Source organism: Ruditapes philippinarum, unplaced genomic scaffold (genome assembly GCF_026571515.1).
Source record: "Ruditapes philippinarum isolate M1 unplaced genomic scaffold, ASM2657151v2 ctg14219_1_1_1_1, whole genome shotgun sequence".
In the NCBI taxonomy this organism is placed as follows: Eukaryota; Metazoa; Mollusca; class Bivalvia; order Venerida; family Veneridae; genus Ruditapes; species Ruditapes philippinarum.
In genome coordinates, this window is record NW_026852802.1 from 1 (window position 1) to 23031 (window position 23031).

Consider the following 23031-nt stretch of genomic DNA (forward strand, 5'->3'; position numbering starts at 1 on the left):
AGCTTTGGTTTTTACGTGACGTCAAATGTAGCGCCAAAACAGCAAGTGCAAAACAATCAAATCAAGTACTTCTATTTTAATGAAGCAAAGGAGTTAAGTTTTACATTTATTTCACTTTTAATAATTTTTATTTCGCTTGAAAAATTATAGAGTGAAATAAAAAAATAAACAAACAAAGTTTTATTGACGTTTCCAAAATTCGTTATTCTACACACAGAAGATTTAACGACATTTTTTTTCATACCACTGAAACGGCCTGTATTTTTAAGAACGTTTCTATTGGAAATTTTATATACTCCTTGCGGAGTGATGCAATCACTTGAGATGATGATGATGATGATGATGATGAAACTCTGAGGCGAAAACAAATTTAACCACCAAACATAAAGTCCAACATTATAATAATAATTATATTTTTTCTTGAAAAGTAGTCCGGCAAACAGGTGCCCATTTATGCATACCACGTGATCAAGTGCCGTAGATCAGTAAAAATATACGGCACCTTGTTATCGGGCCGACATTGATACAAGTGACAGGATAATATTGAATCTTAAGACTAGTAGTGCCTGTTAGTCCCTTGTGGAAAATGATGCAGTTACCCAGAATCCATTAAGCTCAAAATTGATAAACTTTCATAATATGTACTTTAAATGTATGATAAATACATAAAATGTATGAATAATATCTGCTTGATATATGATATATGATTCATATGACTTTCCTAGAAATGTAGTGTCATGACAAAGGTAAAAACAAAATTCTTTCTGAATCAAGGAAAAACACATGACACTTTCTGATTAACATGCAACACATTTTTATGATAAATTATTGCAATCATAACCTAATGTAAATTATATTGATCTAGCTGACAATTATGGCCACAATGTAGGCGTACATTTTATTAGTCATTTAACATCTGTGATCCAAAAAATATTCATATGGAAAGTTTTGATATGAAAGATGTACTTTTAGTAATAATTATGCATACGGCTGAAAAGTGCAATTTTTAACCAGGTTTTCCGAAGGAAAAAACTGGTTATTAGATTGAGGTATGTCGGCGGAACCTTTGTCATCAAGTGCCCTGGCGCATATTTTCCGGGTTTTGTGATTGGATAATATTAGACCTAGTTATGGCCCTTTGTTTTTTTTTCCTTATACAGAATATATAGTGAACAATTCATTTGTGCGCAACTCCTCCTACATTTCTCAACAGATTTTAACCAAACTTTCACAGAACCTTTGACATCAAGTGCCCTGGCGCATATTGTCGGGGTTTTGTGATTGGATAATGTTTGATCTAATTATGGCCCTTTGTTTTTTTTCCTTAACAGAATAATTATAGTGAACAATTCATTTGTGCGCAACTCCTCCTACATTTCTTAAAGGATTTTGACCAAACTTTCACAGAAGCTTTGTTATCAAGTGCCCTGGTGCATATTGTCGGGGTTTTGTGAATTTAGATAATATTTGACCTAATTATGGTCTTTTGTTTTTTTTCCTTACACAGAATATATAGTGAACAATTTCTTCTGTACGCAACTCCTCCTACATTTCTCAACGGATTTTAACCAAACTTTCACAGAAGCTTTGTCATCAAGTGCCCTGGCGCATATTGTCGGGTTTTGTGATTGGATAATTTTTGACCTAATTATGGCCCTTTGTTTTTTTTTCCTTATACAGAATATATAGTGAATTCTTCTTCTGTGTGCAACTCCTCCTACATTATTCATGATTTATATTGCACATAGTTACAATTTGTTGCTTGTATTTGTATTTCAACTACAACATATTTATCTACAATGGTGATAATAGAAAACCTGGTTTCATGGCATTGCCATGTTTCTTGTGTGGATTATAAAATGATCCTATAATGTTAAATTTTTTGAAGTATCACTGCTTTTTATAAAATTAGAAATAATCATAATGAAGGAAATAAAATTTAAAGAAAATAATTGATTACTATAGGTTTTATTCTTAAAATGTTGATGGCTTTTAAAGTTTAATGGTAGACCTATGTCACCAGTACAGCAGTAGGCTAGCATGTATATGCAGACTCTTTGGTAATTAGCATTGTTTGCTCTGAACATTATAACATAATAATTATAATTGCAGGATTCCACAAATTTAAGAGTGTAAAAAAGTTTTAAAGATTACAGTAAAAGTATAGATTCTTTGATTATCAATAAAAATAAAGACAAATATGTAATATACCTGACAAAATATGCAGAGTAACAGTACCAGACATATTTCTGTAAAAGTAAAAACATACTAAGCAGAGCTAGTCAGACAAAATACTGTAAATAATAGAATCTACAGAGCTATGCAGCTTTAAAATATGTGTCTTTGGATTTATGACAATTTTCCAAGCCAATTTACACAGTAAATATGTCTCTCAAAATTATGAGAAACATGTTGTTTTTGGCTTTTGCCATTTGTCTGTCTGTCCCCTGAGCAAGCAAGACTGGCACTTGTTGGGTACCAAGAACAATAGGTGACAGTAAATTCTATTCATTCTGTATGAATATACCCCTGTATGAATAATTATACCCATTGATGGGTATTATTATAGTGTTTATGCGTACTTTATACATAAAACAAGTATCCAATGAATATCCTCTCATGAGGATGTCTGGCCGTCTATCCATTTACAATAAATTCCATCAAACTTCTGACGAGATTTCTGCTAAACTTCACAATGGTAATCAGTACCAACCCTAGTTCCACATATTGCCTGCACAGTTTGCTTTGCTGCACAAAATGGCCACCAGAGCTGAAAATAGAGAAATCTAGTCAGGTTTTCACAGGTGAAACTGCTGGCAGAATTTTGACAAAACTTCAAAGGGATCAGCACAAGCCCTAGTTTTGGATATCGCCAGCACATTCAGCTTCACTATATAAAGTTGGGCTGCTAGAGCTTAAAATAGAAGAACTTTGAGGTCAAACTGCTAGCGAGATTTTGATGAAACTTCACTGGAGTGTGTAGTACCAACCGTTGATATGCATATCCCCAACATGTTCTGCTTTTATGCACAATATGGTAGCCAGAGCTAAAAAAAGAAGAATCTTGTCTGACTTTAAAAAGGAAACTGTATTGAGGTCTTCTGCAAAGCATAATAGCCAAGAAGATCAGATTGGTGATATACATGCGCAACTTGACGTTACAGGTGATATTCAATGCATTGCCTCAAGCTTTACAGTGCCATAGTAACAAGAACATAATGTACCCAGGCCCACACACTCTGACACTCTAAAACACTCCTATAGCTATAAAATTCTAAAGGAAAAAAGAAAATTTTATCATTGTCTTTGTGTACTTGTGCACCATTTGTAAGTGTATGTTAACCATTTGTACTTTCTACATCATTTATTTTAATGATTTTGTCACTGGCTTGACAGGCTGTACTTTTGTTTTTTTCTTTTTTGTTTTTTTTAAAGATGATGCAACTCGTAATTATTGAATAAAACCCACAAAAGGTAAAAACATCAGACCATATGTTTAATTGCATATATTATAATACAAGAAGAAGATTGCAGGTTTTAATCACATTCTCTTATAATCTTCGCCTCTGAGTGGTTACAAAACGAGAAATTATCATGGATGGAAAATTGTTGATATTTTTGATGGTAAGTGTTATAATTATAGCAATTATTATCATTATTATTATTAATTATTATTATTATTATTATTATCAGTTATTATTATTATTATTATTATTATTATTATTATTATTGTTTCATTATTATCTACTAATATTCTAGTGTTTCTTTTCTATCTTGGTTATGAAAAGTATGTAATAATACATTTTTTCAAGTATTTTTTAATAAATAATTAGAAGATGTTTTTGTTTGTTTTTTTTTAGTGAAATAATGGAATAACATTTTCACTAAATATGATAAAATTCTGATAAGAAAAGTATAAAGAAAATTACACATCTGAACACCAGGGATGTTCATATTTTTTATTATTTTTGGTCAATTTTATGTATTCATAGGTAATTAGCATTATTATACTCAATAAAACACCCTTGTGACAACTTTTTGAATAGTCGAGCCAATACTGTCCTCCGACAGTTCTTGTTTATTATCTATATGAAATTATGATTAAAGTAAAATATAATTTAAATTAAAAATCTGTATAAAACAGCATGACAGATAATCTTAGAATTTTATACATTATATTGTGGTGTATTTATCATTTTAATTTCTATCAATAGTAATTTTCTAATAGAAGTCAAATTTGTCCATATGTTATGTGAGCAGATGCATTTCTTAAATTATTACATAAGATATAAAGTAAAAAGAATAATTTCTGAAATCCTTTGCATTTCATTTTGCTATGTCCAAGAAATAACTTTCTGATCAAGGCTAGATGATGTGATCATGATAAAAAAGATTTTAAGAAAAACTTACTTTGTGAGAGAAAAAAAAAACATTACTGTTCGAAGTTTGTATAAAATTCTTACCAATAAAATGATTAAAATTATTTTAAAATGTCACAATAGATAAATTTTACTTATAGTTTATTTAAGGAGTTGTCATTGATGAATCAGTATTTAAGTCACAGATGTCTTGCTTTTTTTATCGGCTAGTTTTGATATTAATTCACATTAAGAAATTATTTAGAATATTATACATAAAACAGGCAGATAAGTGGAAGTAATGCATTTATAGTATGAAATGGATACTTTCAGTTTTATCATATCTAAATCAATTACAATTTCTGTTAATTAAATACATGTAGGGAATTCGATTATTAATGTCAATTTTTTATATCATACTTAAACAAAATGCTTCTTTTATAAATACTGATATTTTATTTAGTTTTTTTAAAGTGAATTTGACAGTACTATTTTAAACTAAATTAAATGTAATGGAGTACATTTTGGTTGTAATTTTAAAGTTGTAAGAAGTACTACAAATAGCTTGTTATAGTAAGTGTCATAGTGAACAGTTGTCAAAATAACAGCAATAATTTTTACACATCTTTTTAACAGGTTTCCTGCCTTACCATCTTTGAAATAGAAACAAAAATGATTGTAAAAGAAGAAGCAAAATTGAGAAAAAGAAGTGTTGAACTACCACCTTTAGAACCCAGTTCAAATAGTTCCGATGCAGACATAGAGACAGACACAGAGACATCTTCTAGTACCTCTGACAAGTCATCTTCTAGTAGCTCTGACACGTCATCTTCTAAAAGCACATCTTCTAAAAGCACTGATTCTTCATCTTCAAAGTCAGTGTCACGATTTCAAGTCCTAAGGTGTCACCCTGAGAATGAAGATGTAAGTGTTTCACTCATGTTTTGAATCAGGTACATCTTTAAAAAAACAGCACCCTTTTAGGACCCTATCGTTGGTAACCCACGGTATATATTCCATACATACTACATTATCTAGTATGTACAAAACATATACTGTGGGTAACCGACGCTGGGATAGGCCAAGCCTGTACTATGAGATATACTTAACAGTAATACTGTTGTACCATTTAGTTATTTTACCATATACTACATTAAAATATCAGCAAGTCTTGTCATGTATGCATTATACATGTATTACATCGATCCTTGGTATATTTGTTAATATTTTAGACAATTATATACCCATATCTACAAGTAATTATTTCCTAATGATTTTAACAAGAAGCTAGATCATCAGTAGAATGTTGGTACCATTTTTGTAGAGCCTTTAACTATATATTTTGTTTAAATTATTCATTTATATTTTAAGCACATCCTGATATGAATTTTTCATTGCTACATGGTCTTTTCCAGTTATTCCTGGATGGATATTAAAATAACTTTGCATAAATGTGTTGAAAATGATGATAAAGTGTTGCACACAAGAATAAATTCTCTCATGCAAAGGTCAATATGTATCACTTGTTTGTTTAAAGTCATCATATGAATTTTTTTTATAAATATGCACCAATGTCTTAATTTTTGCATAGATTAAGAACTTAATTGACATAATGATAACTGTTCTTGCCTGATAGTGTGAGGTCTCCAGCTCAAGGTCAATGTCAAACTTCTATGTCCAAACTCATAATCTGAATTTTTTATTAAAGTGTCATAAAGGTCTTGTCTAGTCAACAATTTTGTCATTCCTGGATGAATTTTAAAATAACAGAAATATTAGCTTGAAACTTCAATCATTGAATATCTCTCATAAACCAGCTTTGCACTTTTTTTTGGCGTTAATTGTGAATGTCAGTGTGTGCAACTGGACTATCCTATTCATTATACAGCCTGCCACTGCTTCTTCAACTTTCCTGCTTTTCATTTCTCAATTGCTGAAAAATCTTAATGGCACCATAGTACCTAGATTGTGTTAAAGTTTTTAAAACAAAACAAAACAAACAAAATTGTATCAAAAAGCAATGATTGTTTAAAAGCTATACACTCAATAGATTAGGATATCTCATGTAAATAAGCTTGAATTTTGCATGATCTACTTCCATAACTTTTGCATTTTCAAATCTGTATGTCCTACAATTATAGATAGTCTTGTTTGTGGAATATTTTGCTGCATATTGCATTACCCTGAACTTAGACTACCGACCTGTTTATGAATTCTTACTTTATAGTAGCTGTCCAATTTGGACCTCTACTTTTTAATTGCTTCACTCCATTTTTAAATGGTCATATTTGAACTTTGACCTTGTATGAAATTTCCCCTGCTCAGGTGAGTGATCTAAGGCCCACTTGATTTGTGTACTTATGTATATTAAAACATAAAAATGTGTTTTACTAATTTCTGATACCCGTATTCCTCTTTCAACCCAGGGTACCAGTCAGTCATCAAATTCATCAGGATCTGCATCACCAAGTAAATATAAAAGTGTAAGTTTTCATTTTGATAAAAAATCAAACTCGTTAGTAGATTTTACTTTTTAACAGTTACTGCTTCGCTCCTTTGGGAGTTACTAAAATGTTATTTCATCAACATTTTTAATATTATTGCTTAAAGTATTGTAAGGTCTGATTCTACCACCTTTAACTATCACACATGAAAGGTATATTTTGCTTAAATTATTCATCATAGCATTTTCATTTTAAGCACATGAATTTTTCATTGTTACATGGTCTTTTCCAGTAATTCCTGGATGGATGTTAAAATAACTTTGCATAAATGTGTTGAAAATGATGATCAAGTGTTGCACACAAGAATAAGTTCTCTCATGCAATGTCAATGTCCCACTTGTTTGTTTAAAGTCATCATATGAATTTTTTAGCTCACCTGTCACAAAGTGACAGGGTGAGCTGTTATGATCGCTTTTCGTCCGGCATCCGTCTGGCGTCCGTCCGTCCGTAAACTTTTACTTTAAATGACATCTCCTCATAAACCACTAAGCCAATTTCATCCAAACTTCACAGGAATGTTTCTTTGGTGGTCACCTTTAAAAATTGTTCAAAGAATTTAATTCCATGCAGAACTCTAGTTGCCATGGCAACCGAAAGAAAAAACTTTATCTTCTTCTAAAAAACCCAAAGAGCTAGAGCTTAGATATTTGGCATGAAACATCTTCTAGTGAGTGTCTACCAAGTTTGTTCAAATAAAAGCCCTGGCGTCAAAATTGGCCCCGCCTCAGGGGGTCATTGATTTTCCCTATATGCATATAGTAAAAACTTTAAAAAATCTTCTTTTAAAAAACCCAAAGAGCTAGAGCTAAGATATTTAGCATGAAACATCTTCTAATGAGTGTCTACCAAATTTGTTCAAATAAAAGCCCTGGGGTCAAAATTAGCCCCGCCCCAGGGGGTCATTGATTTTCCCTATATGCATATAGTAAAAACTTAAAAAATCTTCTTTTAAAGAACTCAAAGAGCTAGAGCTAAGATATTTAGCATGAAACATGTTCTAATGGGTGTCTACCAAGTTTGTTCAAATAAAAGCCCTGGGGTCAAAATTGCCCCCTGCCCCAGGGGTCATTGATTTTCCTTATATGTGTTTATCAAAAACTTAAAAAAATCTTCTTTGAAAAAACCCAAATAGCTAGGATTTAGATATTAAGCATGAAACATCTTCTAGTGTGTGTCTACAAATTTTGTTCAAATAAAAGCCCTGGGGTCAAAATTGGCACTGCCCCGGGGATCATTGATTTTCCTTTTATGTGTATAGCAAAAACTTAAAATCTTCTTTGAAAAAACCCAAATAGCTAGAGTTTAGATATTAAGCATGAAACATCTTCTAGTAAGTGTCTACAAATTTTGTTCAAATAAAAGCCCTGGGGTCAAAACTGACCCCGCCCCAGGGGTGTCATTGTTTTTAACTATATGTGTATAGTAAAAACTTAAAAAATCTTCTTTTAAAAACTCAATGAGCTACAGCTTAGATGTTTAGCATGAAACATCTTATGGGTGTCTACCAAGTTTGTTCAAATAAAAACCCTTGGGTTAAAATTGGCCCTGCCAGTGGTGGGGGGAGCGAAAGAAGGAGGTCATTGTTTTTCATTTTATGTGTGTAGTAGAAACTTATGAAACTCATGAAACATCTTCTAATGGGTGTTCCAAGTTTGTTCAAATAAAAGCCCTGGGGTTTAAACTGGCCCCGCTCCGAGGGCCTATATACAGGTGAGCGACCTCAGGGCCATCATGCTTCACTCCATTTTTAAATGGTCATAACTATTTGAACTTTTACCTTGTATGAAATTACCCTGTCTAGCAATAGACTGCTCAGGTGAGTGATCTAAGACCCACTTGATTTGTGTACTTATGTATATTAACACATAAAAAATGTATTTTACTAATTTCTGATACTCGTATTCCTCATTCAATCCAGGGAACCAGTCAGTCATCAAATTCATCAGGATCTGCATCACCAAGTAAAGAACATAAAAGCAAGAGTAAAAGTAAAAGTGTAAGTTTTCATTTTGATAAAAACTTGATAGTGGATTGCACTTTTTAACTGCTTCACTCCTTTGGAAGTTACTAAAATGTATTTCATCAACATTTTTAATATTATTGCTTAAAGTATTGTAAGGTCTGATTCTACCATCACAAGCAATTAACACATAGCGAAACATACTGGTTTCAGCATCTTGTATTTGTACCATTTCTTATTGCATGTTTCAAGTCAAAGCACTCAGAATATGGTTGACATTAAGACTTAGTGGATAAGGGCAAGAGGGAATATATTGCAGGGATAGATTAAATGTTTTTTAAACAACCATAATGAGGGCTTAGAGCAAAACTGGTCCATCTTTATATAGAAATAGAAGCAGATAGACAAGTTTTGCCCTAAACCCTTGATAAACAGTTCCCCGATCTCTCACAAGAGCTGTGAAAGGGTAAATGGGTAAGGAGTTTTAAGAAGGAAACAGGGGAGGTGTATTAGTTTTCAAAAAGATTTTACAAATAGTTTTCTCCCTGAAGGTGATATAATTGTTAATATAACAGAAAATTTACAATTTCTGCAAAAAGAGAGAGAGGAAAGAAAAGTTCCAAAATGAAGTTCAAAAGGATAGTATATATATATGTGTCAGGTTCAAAAGTAAAATCTTCATGAATTGAAAGCACTACAGATAACTAGTTAGTATTTTAAATTGATATATGTTTTGGGTAATTCTGAAAATGGGCTCCGGGTAGAATCCAGTTTGCAAAGCTTTTACTATACTTGGGAAGAAACGAATTTTAGAGTAGAAAACTTGCATTTGATACATTTTCCCCGAAATTCACCATAAAATTTGTGTTATTTCTTAAGGAGGGTAAATCATTGTCAAGTTCAAGTAGTAGAAGCTTCAACAAACCAAGGAATGGATCAGTTGTGATGCAAGTAAGGTTTGATTTGACATCTCGTAACTGTTCATGACAATTAATTGTATACACATTTTATTCCTGCTTTATTTTGATAATGGACATTGTCCTGTGTTGAATTAGGACAAGCTGTCCAATGTTAATTTCAGGAATTTCTAAGGTATCGAAATATTAAAATCATAATTAGCAAAGACCAAGAACTGTATATTTGGTGCATATGTTACTAAATTTACTATCACAGAGGGTTAATGTACATTTTATGTGCATTAACATCTGCAGGCCAGCACAAGGATGCATTTATGCAATCTGCAGGGTGATAGATTTAATTAGTCTGAGGACTTTAGCAGATGTTAATGCTCATAAAATGTTCATTGGCGCTATTATTCCATAAAATTATATATCTGATTTGTCAATTATGTTTTTCGTTAATTTTTTCTTTTGTGTAAAGAAACCGGTTTTGTCATGCTTTTCACATGCTAGTGTTATTTCATTTGACATGTTATATTTTGGATAATGAAATTCTTGAGGCTGTCATTGCTGTAAACTAATTTTATATGGTGCCCTGGGTCAAACATATTAAAAAAACTTGCAACAATGAAACATTCTCATATGTTTTTATCAGTGTTCTATGCCTGGCTGAAGTTTGTCTGCACTGTTCACATAAATAGAGTTTGTTGCTGCTGGCAGGCTAAAAATTGGAGCTGCGCCATGACAAAACCATCATAGAGCGTTTGAGACCAGCATGGATCCAGACCAGCCTGAGCATCTGCACAGTGTGATCAGGATCCATGCTGTTCGCCTACAAACCATATTATAAGTAGAGAAACTGACAGCAAACAGCATGGAGCCTGATCAGACTGTGCGAATGTGCAGGCTGGTCTGGATCCATACTGGTCGCAAATGCACTATGTTGGTTTTGTCATGGTGTGGCTCAAATGTTAATTGTATATGTTTCAACAATTGACCAGGATTGTGATGATGGGGAATTTTGTGCCCTCACCTGTTCCTCTGATATGCCAAAATGCTTTCCATGTAAGTATTTCCAGTAACTTCATTTTTACAACTAAGCAAATAATGTAGGTTTTCTCGTCTAATTTCCAGGTACAAACAAACTTTAACAGTTTCAACTTGGTTAAGATATAGATAATAAGCCTAACCCACTGATCACTCTCTCAGGAATGTATTGTGAAGCTATAACATTGGTTTAAGTTTGTTTGTACCCCTGACTTAGATGGGGAAAAAACTCGCATTTGCAGTGTTCCAGATAACATCATTCTTAGGGTATCATATTATAAATTCAATATTTTATTTAATTTTACCCATGAAATATGGTACATATCAGTCATATATATTTCATATATTTGTAAAAAATAAATATGAAATATAAATATGAAAGTGGATGCAGTCAAAACTCATATTTATTTTTAGGGACTTTTTGTACAGACTTCCTTACAATTTGTTTAAAAAATCTGATAAATAGAAAACAACTTTTTGTTGAATTTTGTTTTGAAAACTATCTAGAATGGAAATGGTCTAACTTAGAAAATAACTGAATTACTGTTAGTGGTCCTATTTTGTTTACTGGAGGAATGTAGCTCATTTGTTCATTACTGAAAATTCTACATTTTTACTTGTGACTGACTGTTTGTTTGTATGTTTGGGTTTTAAGTCACACATACTGACACAGTGTAGGTCATATGGAGACGTTCCAGCTTAACTGATGGAAGAAGATCTCATTATTTCAGGCACAAGCAGGCACCTGAGTAAAACCACCGTCATTCCATAAGCTCACTGGATAGCTTCTTTACATGAAAGAATCCAAAGTCCATGTTGGAATTCAAGCCCTCAACAGTGAGGGGCAAGTGGTTTGAAGTCAACAACCTTAACCACTCGGCCACAGAGGTCACATAGGCCCCTTACTTGTGCCTAAAGTAGTTCCAAGGCTTTCCTGTATTAAGGGCTAATCTGAGCAAATAAACCTAATAGAAACTTAATGTGATTTTGAATCAAAATAATTATAATGTATTAAAACTTGTTTGTTTTAAATTATAGGTCCTTGTGCCATCGCACCAGATCAGTGTATTTTGGTTTATGAAAACTATGAATATAAAGTGAGTTGTAACTGTGAAGGATCTGGCTTCTTCGGCCCCACATGTGAATATGGTGAGCTTTCATTTTCTAAATTTTGTCCAGCTATCTTTAAAACAATGAAACATAAGCTATCTTTAAAACAATGAAACATACTTGCTGAATTCAACATGCATCAATAATTGTATAGTGACACTATTTTCTTATGAAGCTGTCAGTTGGATTTATTCATTTTTAGCTCGACTATTCGCAGAATAATCGAGCTAATGCAGTCACCCATTTGTCGGCGTCGGCGTCCCTGTGGTTAAGTTTTTGTATGTAAGCTGGTATCTCCATAACTACTGAAGGGAATGGATTGAAACTTCACACACTTGTTCTCTGTGATTATCTAAGATGATTGGCACAAGTCCCATAACTCTGATTTGCTTTTTTTCATAATTATGCCCCTTTTTCGACTTAGAAATTCTTGGTTAAGTTTTTGTATGTAAGCTGGTATCTCCATAACTAATGAAGGGAATGGATTGAAACTTCACACACTTGTTCTCTGTGATTATCTAAGATGATTGGCACAAGTCCCATAACTCTGATTTGCTTTTTTTTATAATTATGCCCCTTTTTCGACTTAGAAATTCTTGGTTAAGTTTTTGTATGTAAGCTGGTATCTCCATAACTACTGAAGGGAATGGATTGAAACTTCACACACTTGTTCTCTGTGATCATCTAAGATGATTGGCACAAGTCCCATAACTTTGATTTGCTTTTTTTCATAATTATGCCCCTTTTTCGACTTAGAAATTCTTGGTTAAGTTTTTGTATGTAAGCTGTTATCTCCATAACTACTGAAGGGAATTGATTGAAACTTCACACACTTGTTCTCTGTGATTATCTAAGATGATTGGCACAAGTCCCATAACTCTGATTTGCTTTTTTTCATAATTATGCCCCTTTTTCGACTTAGAAATTCTTGGTTAAGTTTTTGTATGTAAGCTGTTATCTCCATAACTACTGAAGGGAATTGATTGAAACTTCACACACTTGTTCTCTGTGATTATCTAAGATGATTGGCACAAGTCCCATAACTCTGATTTGCTTTTTTACATAATTATGCCCCTTTTTCGACTTAGAAATTCTTGGTTAAGTTTTTGCGTGTAAGCTGGTATCTCCATAACTACTGAAGGGAATGGATTGAAACTTCACACACTTGTTCTCTGTGATTATCTAAGATAATTGCCACAAGTCCCATAACTCTGATTTGCTTTTTTACATAATTATGCCCCTTTTTCGACTTAGAAATTCTTGGTTAAGTTTTTGCGTGTAAGCTGGTATCTCCATAACTACTGAAGGGAATGGATTGAAACTTCACACACTTGTTCTCTGTGATTATCTAAGATAATTGCCACAAGTCCCATAACTCTGATTTGCTTTTTTTGCATAATTATGCCCCTTTTTCGACTCATGAATTCTTGGTAAAGTTTTTGCATGTAAGCTTGTCTCTCCATAACTACTGAAGGGAATGTATTGAAACTTGAAGAGTTTGTACTTTTTCGGACAATTTTATGTATTCATATAGGTAAGCATTATTATACTCAATGAAACACCCTTGTGACAAATTTTCGAATAGTCGAGCGTTACTGTCCTCCGACAGTTCTTGTTGTTCATGCAGGCCTTTAATTTTAAGTTTATGTCAATCATGTTTAACACGGACATGCCGAGGGAAATCCCTTCCTTTAGATATTTGGGTCAAAGTCAAGGGTGCCAAAAATATATTTTTAATCTTTTTATGTGTAACATTTTTGTTTTGGCAGATGTCTTCTACCTTTGGAAGGATTCCGGGATTATTTAGACCAAGGTCACCAGTTCTAAAAATAAATTTTTACACTTTTGCCCGTACAGCCTTTATTTATTTACAGATGTTTTTTTGTTTTTCATATTTGGAACTAAGTGTTGGGGTCAATGCATCAATGTCTTGGGTGCCAATAATAGAATTCTAAACCTTTACTTATACAGCCTTTTTTATTGACTGATGTTTTTCATATTTGGTAGGATGATAACTTGCATGGTCTTCAACCTTTTAGATTGATCAAGGGGTCAGTTGAGTCAAGGTCACTAGTGCAATTTTATTTTTTATGCTTAATGCCAATACAGCCCTTATTCATTGATAAATGTTTTTCATATTTGGTAGGAAGATAACTTGCACGGTCTTCTTCCTTTGGATTGAATTAGGTCGGTCAAATTCAGTGGTGCCAAAATTAGATTTCTTATTGTTTACTTTACCTATTTGCTTAATCTAACAGTCTTTATCTATTGATGATTTTTTTGATATTTGGAAGGAACATAACTTGGATTGTCCCGCCCTGGAGTTCAAGGTCACACATGCTAACAATAGGTTTTTTTTTCTTTTTTTTAAAAATAAAATACACTTTTTAGACTATTAAAAGCCCTTTCAATTATTTTTACCAATTTCTCAAATTTAGATTGAATATGCCTCAGCTGGTCCTTAAGATTTGAGTGGAATTGGGGGTGCTTGATTCAAGGTCAAGGTCATGCATTTATATATATTTAAAAAAAAAATATTTGTAAGTAAAATGTTTCTTTTATTATTTCAAATAGCATTGACATGCCAACTTATATTTTTTACAATAGCAAAACATTATGACTGTGTTTACAATTTTTTTGGCAATTTTTCTGTCCATAACTGAGTGAATGGGTAAACCTTTTTTGAAAAATTGTTACCAAACCATTTTGTTTCTTTGTGAACATAGGCCTGACTTTGATGTGCATCTGTGTCATTACTTGGGTAGTTTTACTGTTTCGCATACCTTTCCTTTATTTACACTTATTTCTTCATTTCTATAATTTCAGACATAAATGAGTGTACAGTCCCAGAATTGAATAATTGTGATGCAAATGCAGAATGTACAAATACAAATGGAAGCTATACCTGCACATGTAAAGAAGGATTTAGCGGTTCAGGGGAGACGTGCACCTGTAATAAATGATAATTATGTTTGTTTATTATCTGTCATTTACATCATTTTTGCCTCTGTCAATTGAAGATGCTGTCCAATAAGGTTATTGAAAGTTGGTGGTTCCATTCAAGTGTCCTGGGTTGATGCAACGTAAAACCATCAAGAAATAAATGCCCCCTCCCCCCTCCCCCCTTTCTAAAAAAAACAAAACAAAAAAAAACACCAACAACATTCTATCAAACCACCAACATACTAAGTGCATCCAACTTCTAACTTCCCATATGGCATCCTTGCATTTGTTCATAGAAAGAAACTTTCGCAAAACTAACGGAATTTTCCTTACAGTTTTTGTTCCTGTACATGTCCCTCTTAAAGTAAATTACATCTTTTGATTTGTCATATGTTTATTTCTACACTACCTTATAAATAAAATTTTAAGTCAGCTAAGTTTTATTTATGATTTCTAATCTAAGACTGTTTATCTTTGATGGACTTTTCTCGAAATCATTCATTTAGATTCAGTAAGACTTCATAGCCAATCATAGGATCCTAAAGCATCAATAAATTAAATAATGAATTAAAAAGAATAAAAACAAGTAGATGTTTTCTGGTTAACCTCAATGAATGGATCTTTAACAAATCTTGTACATTTTGCATGATTTTAGCATTTTTAGTAAGTTATGTGTAACAGTTATTTTAGTGAGAATTTTAGGGTCATCGTGGCTTACATTTTGTTGTTGTTCTATTTCAGTCACAGATTTTTGTATATCTTCCGAATTTAATGACTGCAATGTAAATGCACAGTGTACAAATGTAGGGGATTCTTATAACTGTACATGCAATGAGGGATATTCTGGAGATGGTGTGACATGTGACAGTGAGTATTAATTCTGTTTGCTTAAAAACAATACATGTATTATTATCTGTTATGAATCCAATTGTGAAATTTAAATTTACTTTTTATATTCTTGCATTATGAAAATAAATTATTTCAAAACATTTTGGAAATATTATGAATGGTAAAAATTAAATAGAGGATATTTGTTTGTTTTGCATGTAAGATTGAAATATAATTTCACTGAGTGAACACCAGATGCAATATTTTCACGAGTGGCGTAGCTACGAGTGAAAATATAATAGCTGGTGTTCACGAATGAAATATATTTCAATCTTATATGTAAAACAAAATTTATAAATTTTCTTTTTATTTCATGCTTTTAAGTGATTTTAATTATTATACCCCCGCACAACAAAGTTGTAAGGGGGGTATACTGGAATCAGCTTGTCCGTCCGGCCGTCCGTCGGTTTTTTCTTGTCCGCCCAATAACTTAAGATTCCTTTGACCCTTAGTCTTCATATTTGGCATGGAGGTTAGTCATGATTATTAGATGACCCCTATTGATTTTGAGGTCACTAGGTCAAAGGTCAAGGTCACAGGGGCCTTGACTTCAAAAAAGCTTGTCGCCCAATAACTTAAGATTCCTTTGACTACAGTGGTAATATTTTGCGCATGGAGATTAGTCATGATAAGTAGATGACCCCTATTGATTTTTGAGGTCACTAGGTCAAAGGTCAAGGTCACAGGGGCCTTGACTTCAATAAGCTTGTCGCCCAATAACATAAGATTTCCTTTGACCCACAGTCTTCATATTTAGCATGGAGGTAAGTCATGATTAGTAGATGACCCCTATTGATTTTGAGGTCACCAGGGTCAAAGGTCAAGGTCACAGGGCCATGACTTCAAAAAAGCTTGTCCGCCCAATCACTTAAGATTCCTTTGACCCACAGTCTTCATATTTGGCATGGAGGCATGTCATGATTAGTAGATGACCCCTATTGACTTTTGAGGTCACCAGGTCAAAGGTCAAATCACAAGGACCTTGACTTCAAAAAGCTTGTCCGCCCAATAACTTAAGATTCCTTTGACCCACAGTCTTCATATTTGGCGTGGAGGCTAGTCATGATAAGTAGATGACCCCTATTTGACTTTGAGGTCACCAGGTCAAAGGTCAAGGTCACAGGGGCCTTGACTTAAAAAAGCTTGTCCGCCCCAATAACTTAAGATTCCTTTGACCCACAGTCTTCATATTTGGCATGGAGGTTTAGTCATGATTAGTAGATGACCCCTATTGATTTTGAGGTCACCAGGTCAAAGGTCAAGGTCACAGGGGCCTTGACTTCAAAAATCTTGTCCGCCCAATAACTTAAGATTCCTTTGACCCACAGTCTTCATATTTGACATGGAGGTTAGTCATGATTAGTAGATGACCCCTATTGATTTTGAGGTCACCAGGTCAAAGGTCAAGGTCACAGGGACTTTGACTTCAAAATGTTTGTCTGCCCAATAACTTTAGATTCCTTTGACCCACAGTCTGCATATTTGGCATGGATGTTGATCATGACTATAAGGTGACCCCTATTGATTTTGAGGTCACTGGGTCAAAGGTCAAGGTCACAGGGACCTTGACAAAAAAAAGCTTTTCTTCTCAATTGCTAAAGAATGTCCTGTCCGCAATGTATTGATTTTGACATTTTCACATTTGAAGCATGTAGAATACATAACTTAGCAATGCACTGGCTTAGTAATCTCAGATTTGGCAAGAAGGTTGTCCTTGAGCTCTAAATGGCCACTGTTGATTCTGACAAAGTGGTATGCGGGGGTATTCACGCCATGATAGTGGCAGTTCTAGTTTATCCTAGGTTAATTTAATTTTTAGATATCTTAGAACAAATTATTGTCAATATGTCTTAGATGAATTAACTTGGAATATCTACCTTGACAATGGTAAATATATGTCTAAGGACAAATTTAATGATCATTTATGGGTTCAAATTTAATCATATATTTTGATATATATAAGAGCTATTTTACTTGATAATATATTAATATTGTTTTGTGTTTTCAGACATTAATGAATGTTCAATTGACCCAGACATTTGTGGTGCAAATGCATTTTGTTCAGACACTCCAGGTAGCTATGCTTGTACCTGTAATGAGGGCTACGTTCTTTTTGGAGATCCTCCAATTTGTGGTAAGCATTATATATTTGATGCTGGAATTCATCTAATCTGTGGATAGCATAATGTTGAGTGCTTAAAAATTCTTCAGTCTGTGGTAAGTATTAATTACATTGAATAGTCTGTGGTAAGTATTACATTGAATGCTGGAAATCCTTCAGTCTGTGGTAAGTATTACATTCAGTGCTGGAAATCCTTCAGTATGTGGTAAGTATTAATTACATTGAATGCTGGAAATCCTTCAGTCTGTGGTAAGTACTAATTACATTGAATGCTTGAAATCCTTCAGGCTGTTGTAATTATTGCATTGAATGCTGGAAATCCTTCAGTTTGTGGTTAGTATTACATTCAATGCTGGAAATCCTTCAGTCTGTGGTAAGTATTAATTACAGTGAATGCTGGAAATCCTTCAGTCTGTGGTAAGTACTAATTAAATGGAATGCTGAAAATCCTTCAGTCTGTGGTAAGTATTAATTACATTGAATGCTGGAAATCCTTCAGTCTGTGGTTAGTATTACATTCAATGCTGGAAATCCTTCAGTCTGTGGTAAGTATTAATTACATTGAATGCTGGAAATCCTTCAGTCTGTGGTAAGTACTTATTAAATTGAATGCTGGAAATCCTTCAGTCTGTGGTTAGTATTACATTCAATGCTGGAAATCCTTTAGTCTGTGGTTAGTATTACATTGAATGCTTGAAATCCTTCAGGCTGTGGTAATTATTACATTGAATGCTGGAAATCCTTCAGTCTGTGGTAAATATTACATTGAATGCTTGAAATCCTTCAGGCTGTGGTAATTATTACATTGAATGCTGGAAATCCTTCAGTCTATGGTTAGTATTACATTGAATCCTTGAAATCCTTCAGGCTGTGGTAATTTTAATATTGAATGCTGGAAATCCTTCAGTCTGTGGTTAGTATTACATTGAATGCTGGAAATCCTTCAGTCTGTGGTAAGTACTAATTAAATGGAATGCTGGAAATCTTTCAGTCTGTGGTAAGTACTAATAACATTGAATGCTAGAAACCCTTCAGTCTGTAGTAAGTACTAATTACATTAAATACTGGAAATCCTTCAGTCTGTGGTAAGTATTAATTACATTGAATGCTGGAAATCATTCAGGCTGTGGTAATTATTACATTGAATGCTTGAAATCCTTCAGTCTATGGTAAGTATTACATTGAATGCTTGAAATCCTTCAGTCTGTGGTTAGTATTGCATTGAATGCTGGAAATCCTTCAGTCTGTGGTTAGTATTACATTCAATGCTGGAAATCCTTCAGTCTGTGGTAAGTAATTACATTGAATGCTGGAAATCCTTAAGTCTGTGGTAAGTACTTATTAAGTGGAATGCTGGAAATCCTTCAGTCTGTGGTAAGTACTTATTTCATTGAATGCTGGAAATCCTTCAGTCTGTAGTAAGTACTAATTACATTAAATACTGGAAATCCTTCAGTCTGTGGTAAGTATTAATTACATTGAATGCTGGAAATCATTCAGGCTGTGGTAATTATTACATTGAATGCTTGAAATCCTTCAGTCTATGGTAAATATTACATTAAATGCTGGACATCCTTCTGTCTGTGGTTAGTATTACATTGAATGCTGGAAATCCTTCAGTCTGTGGCAAGTAATTACATTGAATGCTGGAAATCCTTCAGTCTGTGGTTAGTATTACATTGAATGCTTGAAATCCTTCAGTCTGTGGTAAGTATTACATTGAATGCTGGAAATCCTTCAGTCTGTGGTTAGTATTACATTGAATGCTGGAAATCCTTCTGTCTGTGGTTAGTATTACATTGAATGCTGGAAATCCTTCTGTCTGTGGTTAGAATTACATTGAATGCTGGAAATCCTTCAGTCTGTGGTAAATAATACGTCAAATGCTGGAAAAATATTTAGTTTGTGGTAAGTTTGACATTGGATCTTGAAGAATTTTCTGTCTTGGGTAAGCTTGATGTTGGATCTTGGAATTTCTACAGTCTGTGTTTAGCATTATACTGGAGCTTCGAAATCCTCCAGCATGTGGGAAGCTTGATGTTGGATCTTTGAAATCCTCCAGTCAGTGGTAAGCACACTTTTACGTAAGTTTTTGTACCACCCCACTTATTTCTTATACTGTTTCTGGTGTTGCTTTAAAATTTTGTATACTTGTTAGTTAATATCATCCCCACTTCCAAGTGAAACAACCTAACTCTGTCATGGATATTAACATAATTATGCCCTGTTTTTTGTTAAGGGCTATCTTCCCCACTTCCAGGCAAGGATACATAACTCTGTCATAGATTTTGACAATATCATGCACATTTTTGATTTTTGTTAAATTTTTCTTATCATCCCAATTATTTCCTATAATCTTTGAAGTACTGCTCTGAAATTTAATATACTTGTGAATGACCTTCATCCACATGTCCAGGCAATAGGATATAACTCTGTCAATGCCGTTTTTCAACTAAAATTTTTGTACCACGCCTTTTATTTTACTATACCTTTGAGGTTTTAACGTGAAATTTTGTATACTTGTTTATGATCACTATCCCCACTTCCAAAGAAGAGAACATAACTCTATCAAGGATAATGACAAAATTATGCCCCTTTTTGTGTCGCCTTGAAAAAGGCGACATATAGGGGTTTCTTTTGTCGGCGGCGTCGTTATCGGCGTCCCCTTAAGCTTGTCCAGAGCATAAGTCAGTCATTATAAGTCGGATTGACTTCAAACTTGGTATTCATGCTTCTTATAATGACCCGAAGTGCAGTGCACAAGAACCGGTACTTTGCACCTCTTATTTATTGAGTTATTGCCCTTTGTTAATTTTCATACTTTATTTTTGTCCGGGCCATTTTCCTAAAGTATAAAATCTATGGACTTGAAACTTCATAGGATGATAGATCTCATTAAGAAGAAGTGCAGTGCACAAGAACTGGTACTCTGCATTTCTTATTTTTTTTGAGTTATTGCCCTTTGTTAATTTTCATACTTTATTTTTGTCCAGGCCATTTCTCCTAAAGTATAAAAGCTATGGACTTGAAACTTCATAGGATGATAGAGCTCATTAAGAAGAAGTGCAGTGCACAAGAACTGGTACTCTGCATTTCTTATTTTTTGAGTTATTGCCCTTTGTTAATTTTCATACTTTATTTTTGTCCAGGCCATTTCTAATAAATTATAAAAGCTTTGGACTTGAAACTTAATAGGATGATAGATCTTATTGATAAGAAGTGCTAGAAGTGCAGTGCACAGAAACTGCTGCTCTGCATTTCTTATTTTTTGAGTTATTGCCCTTTGTTGATTTTCAAATTTCATTTTTGTCCTGGCCATTTCTCCTAAACTATATTGTTCACAAGGCGACACATCCGACTCAAGGAGTTCTAGTTTTACTTAAATCCAGTTTAGTTTTTCATACTGCCCCACTTATTTTTTATACTTTTTGAGGTGTTGCTTAAAACTTTATATACTTGTTAGTGACCATCATACACACTTCCAGGCGAGAACTCATGACAGGTGAGTGTGCTGTCTAACAGGGGGCATATGTGTTTAACAAATACATTCTTGTTTAAAATGAAGTTTGAAAAAGTAGACTTAATTTTTTTTAGATTTTGATGATTGTGCAACCGACCCATGTGACATTCTGGCAACTTGTACGAACGCAATAGAATCTTATACATGCACATGCAATGAAGGATTTACTGGGCAAGGAGGACCAGAGCAATGTTCACGTAAGTTTCATGGAAGGGGGGGGGGGGGAGGGTGTTTTGTTTTTTTAGCTCACCTGTCACAAAATGACAAGGTGAGCTTTTGTGATCGAAATTCATCTGTCAGTCCTTAAACTTTTACTTTAACAACATCTCTTCATAAACTGCTAATAGAAATGTTCCGTTAGTGGTCACCTTTAAAAATTGTTCAAAGAATTTAATTCCATGCAGAAATCTGGTTGCCATGGCAACCGTAATATAAAACTTAAAAAAATCTTCTTTTAAAAAATTCAAAGAGCTAGAGCTTGTTTTATTTGGCATGAAACATCTTCTAGTGAGTGTCTACGAGGTTCATTCAAATAAAGCCTGGGGTCAAAATTTGCCCCACCCCAGGAGGTCGTTTTTTCTTATATGTTTATAGAAGAAGAAAAAACAAATTCTTCTTGGACTTGCTGCTTTATAAGACTTCCTGCAGTATTGGACTAGCTATACTTCTTACACTTGCTTGCACCCTGGACATGCTGTAGTATAAGACTTGCTGCAGTATTGGACTTGCTGCACTATTGGACAAGCTACGGTTCTTAGACTTGCTGCGCTCCTTGGACTTGCTTCGTTTCTAGGAAGTTAACCTCTCTAAGACTTGCTTCTTTCCTGGGAAGCAGTCCGTTCTAAGACTTGCTTCTTTTCTGGGAAGCGGACCTTTCCAAGATTTGCTAAAATCTTTTCTGGGAAGCAGTCCGTTCTAAGACTTGCTTCTTTCCTAGGAAGAGGACCGTTCTAAGACTTGCTTCTTTTCTGGGAAGCGGACCATTGCTAAAGCTCAACTCTTCACTAGAAAGTTGACTGTTTTCTAGACTTGCTGCTTTATTTGGTTCTATCACTTGACTGATTAGTTGCCCACCAACAAGAGGACTTGCTGAAATTTCAGTGAAAATAAGCTTTCTGACAATTGAAGCGTCTTTCAAAAAAAAAAAAAATTCTTCTTATTTTTATTTCTAAATTCAATTCATATAAATACACAACGCACAAACCGGATAGAATGGCACTATTTTGACAGACATTTGTGTCTCTTTTTCTAAATAAAAGGGCAATTTTGACAATGTGAAATTTCCAAAAACACAGTGCTGTCGTTCGTTTTTGAAACAAAAAAAATTTGTTGGTTAACATACAATTTTATGTTAAAATATACTGTCCTATGCATGATAGGTACAACAAAAAGATAAAAGGTATAATGCTATTTCAGTTCACAGAGATCTTATCATTCTACTATTTAAAGCATGCATTTATAATTGTAATATAAATACAATTTCTATTTATAATCAAGCAGTGATCGTAACTATAAAATTATGTTTTTCAGCTTATTAACTGGTGACGATCAAGAAGATGGTTTCCGAGTATATACGAGGGATGTCCGGAAAGTTCATATTCTTCTTCATTTTTTATTATATAACAATACATACATTGTATAAATTTTGTCAGCAAAAATATACATATCAAGCGAACACAT

The 23031-nt window shown here is 33.6% G+C and overlaps 1 protein-coding gene across 2 annotated transcripts; it reads left to right on the forward strand.

Moving 5' to 3' along the window:
- Window positions 1–3466: 3466 nt before the first annotated feature.
- On the forward strand, window positions 3467–22925 carry LOC132724612 (fibrillin-1-like). 2 transcript variants are annotated; one of them, XM_060709520.1, is made up of 12 exons: window positions 3467–3624; window positions 4995–5282; window positions 6785–6841; window positions 8781–8858; window positions 9702–9773; window positions 10723–10786; window positions 11807–11917; window positions 14705–14830; window positions 15563–15688; window positions 17718–17843; window positions 21426–21548; window positions 22882–22925. In XM_060709520.1, exons 1-12 carry the CDS (start codon window positions 3595–3597, stop codon window positions 22887–22889), a joined length of 1209 nt encoding a protein of 402 aa, XP_060565503.1. In that variant the 5' UTR covers window positions 3467–3594; the 3' UTR covers window positions 22890–22925. The 2 variants fall into 2 exon arrangements, with proteins under 2 accessions (XP_060565503.1, XP_060565514.1); XM_060709531.1 differs by lacking the exon at window positions 6785–6841.
- The last annotated feature ends 106 nt before the right edge of the window (window positions 22926–23031 follow it).

What these genes read in the sequence shown, in the direction of transcription:
- LOC132724612 (XM_060709520.1), top strand. Translation starts at nt 3,595, where the DNA reads ATGGATGGAAAATTGTTGATATTTTTGATG. An exon ending in AATTGTTGATATTTTTGATG is followed by an intron (nt 3,625 to 4,994) that starts GTAAGTGTTATA and finishes TCTTTTTAACAG; the next exon opens with GTTTCCTGCCTTACCATCTT. An exon ending in TTCAGGGGAGACGTGCACCT is followed by an intron (nt 14,831 to 15,562) that starts GTAATAAATGAT and finishes GTTCTATTTCAG; the next exon opens with TCACAGATTTTTGTATATCT.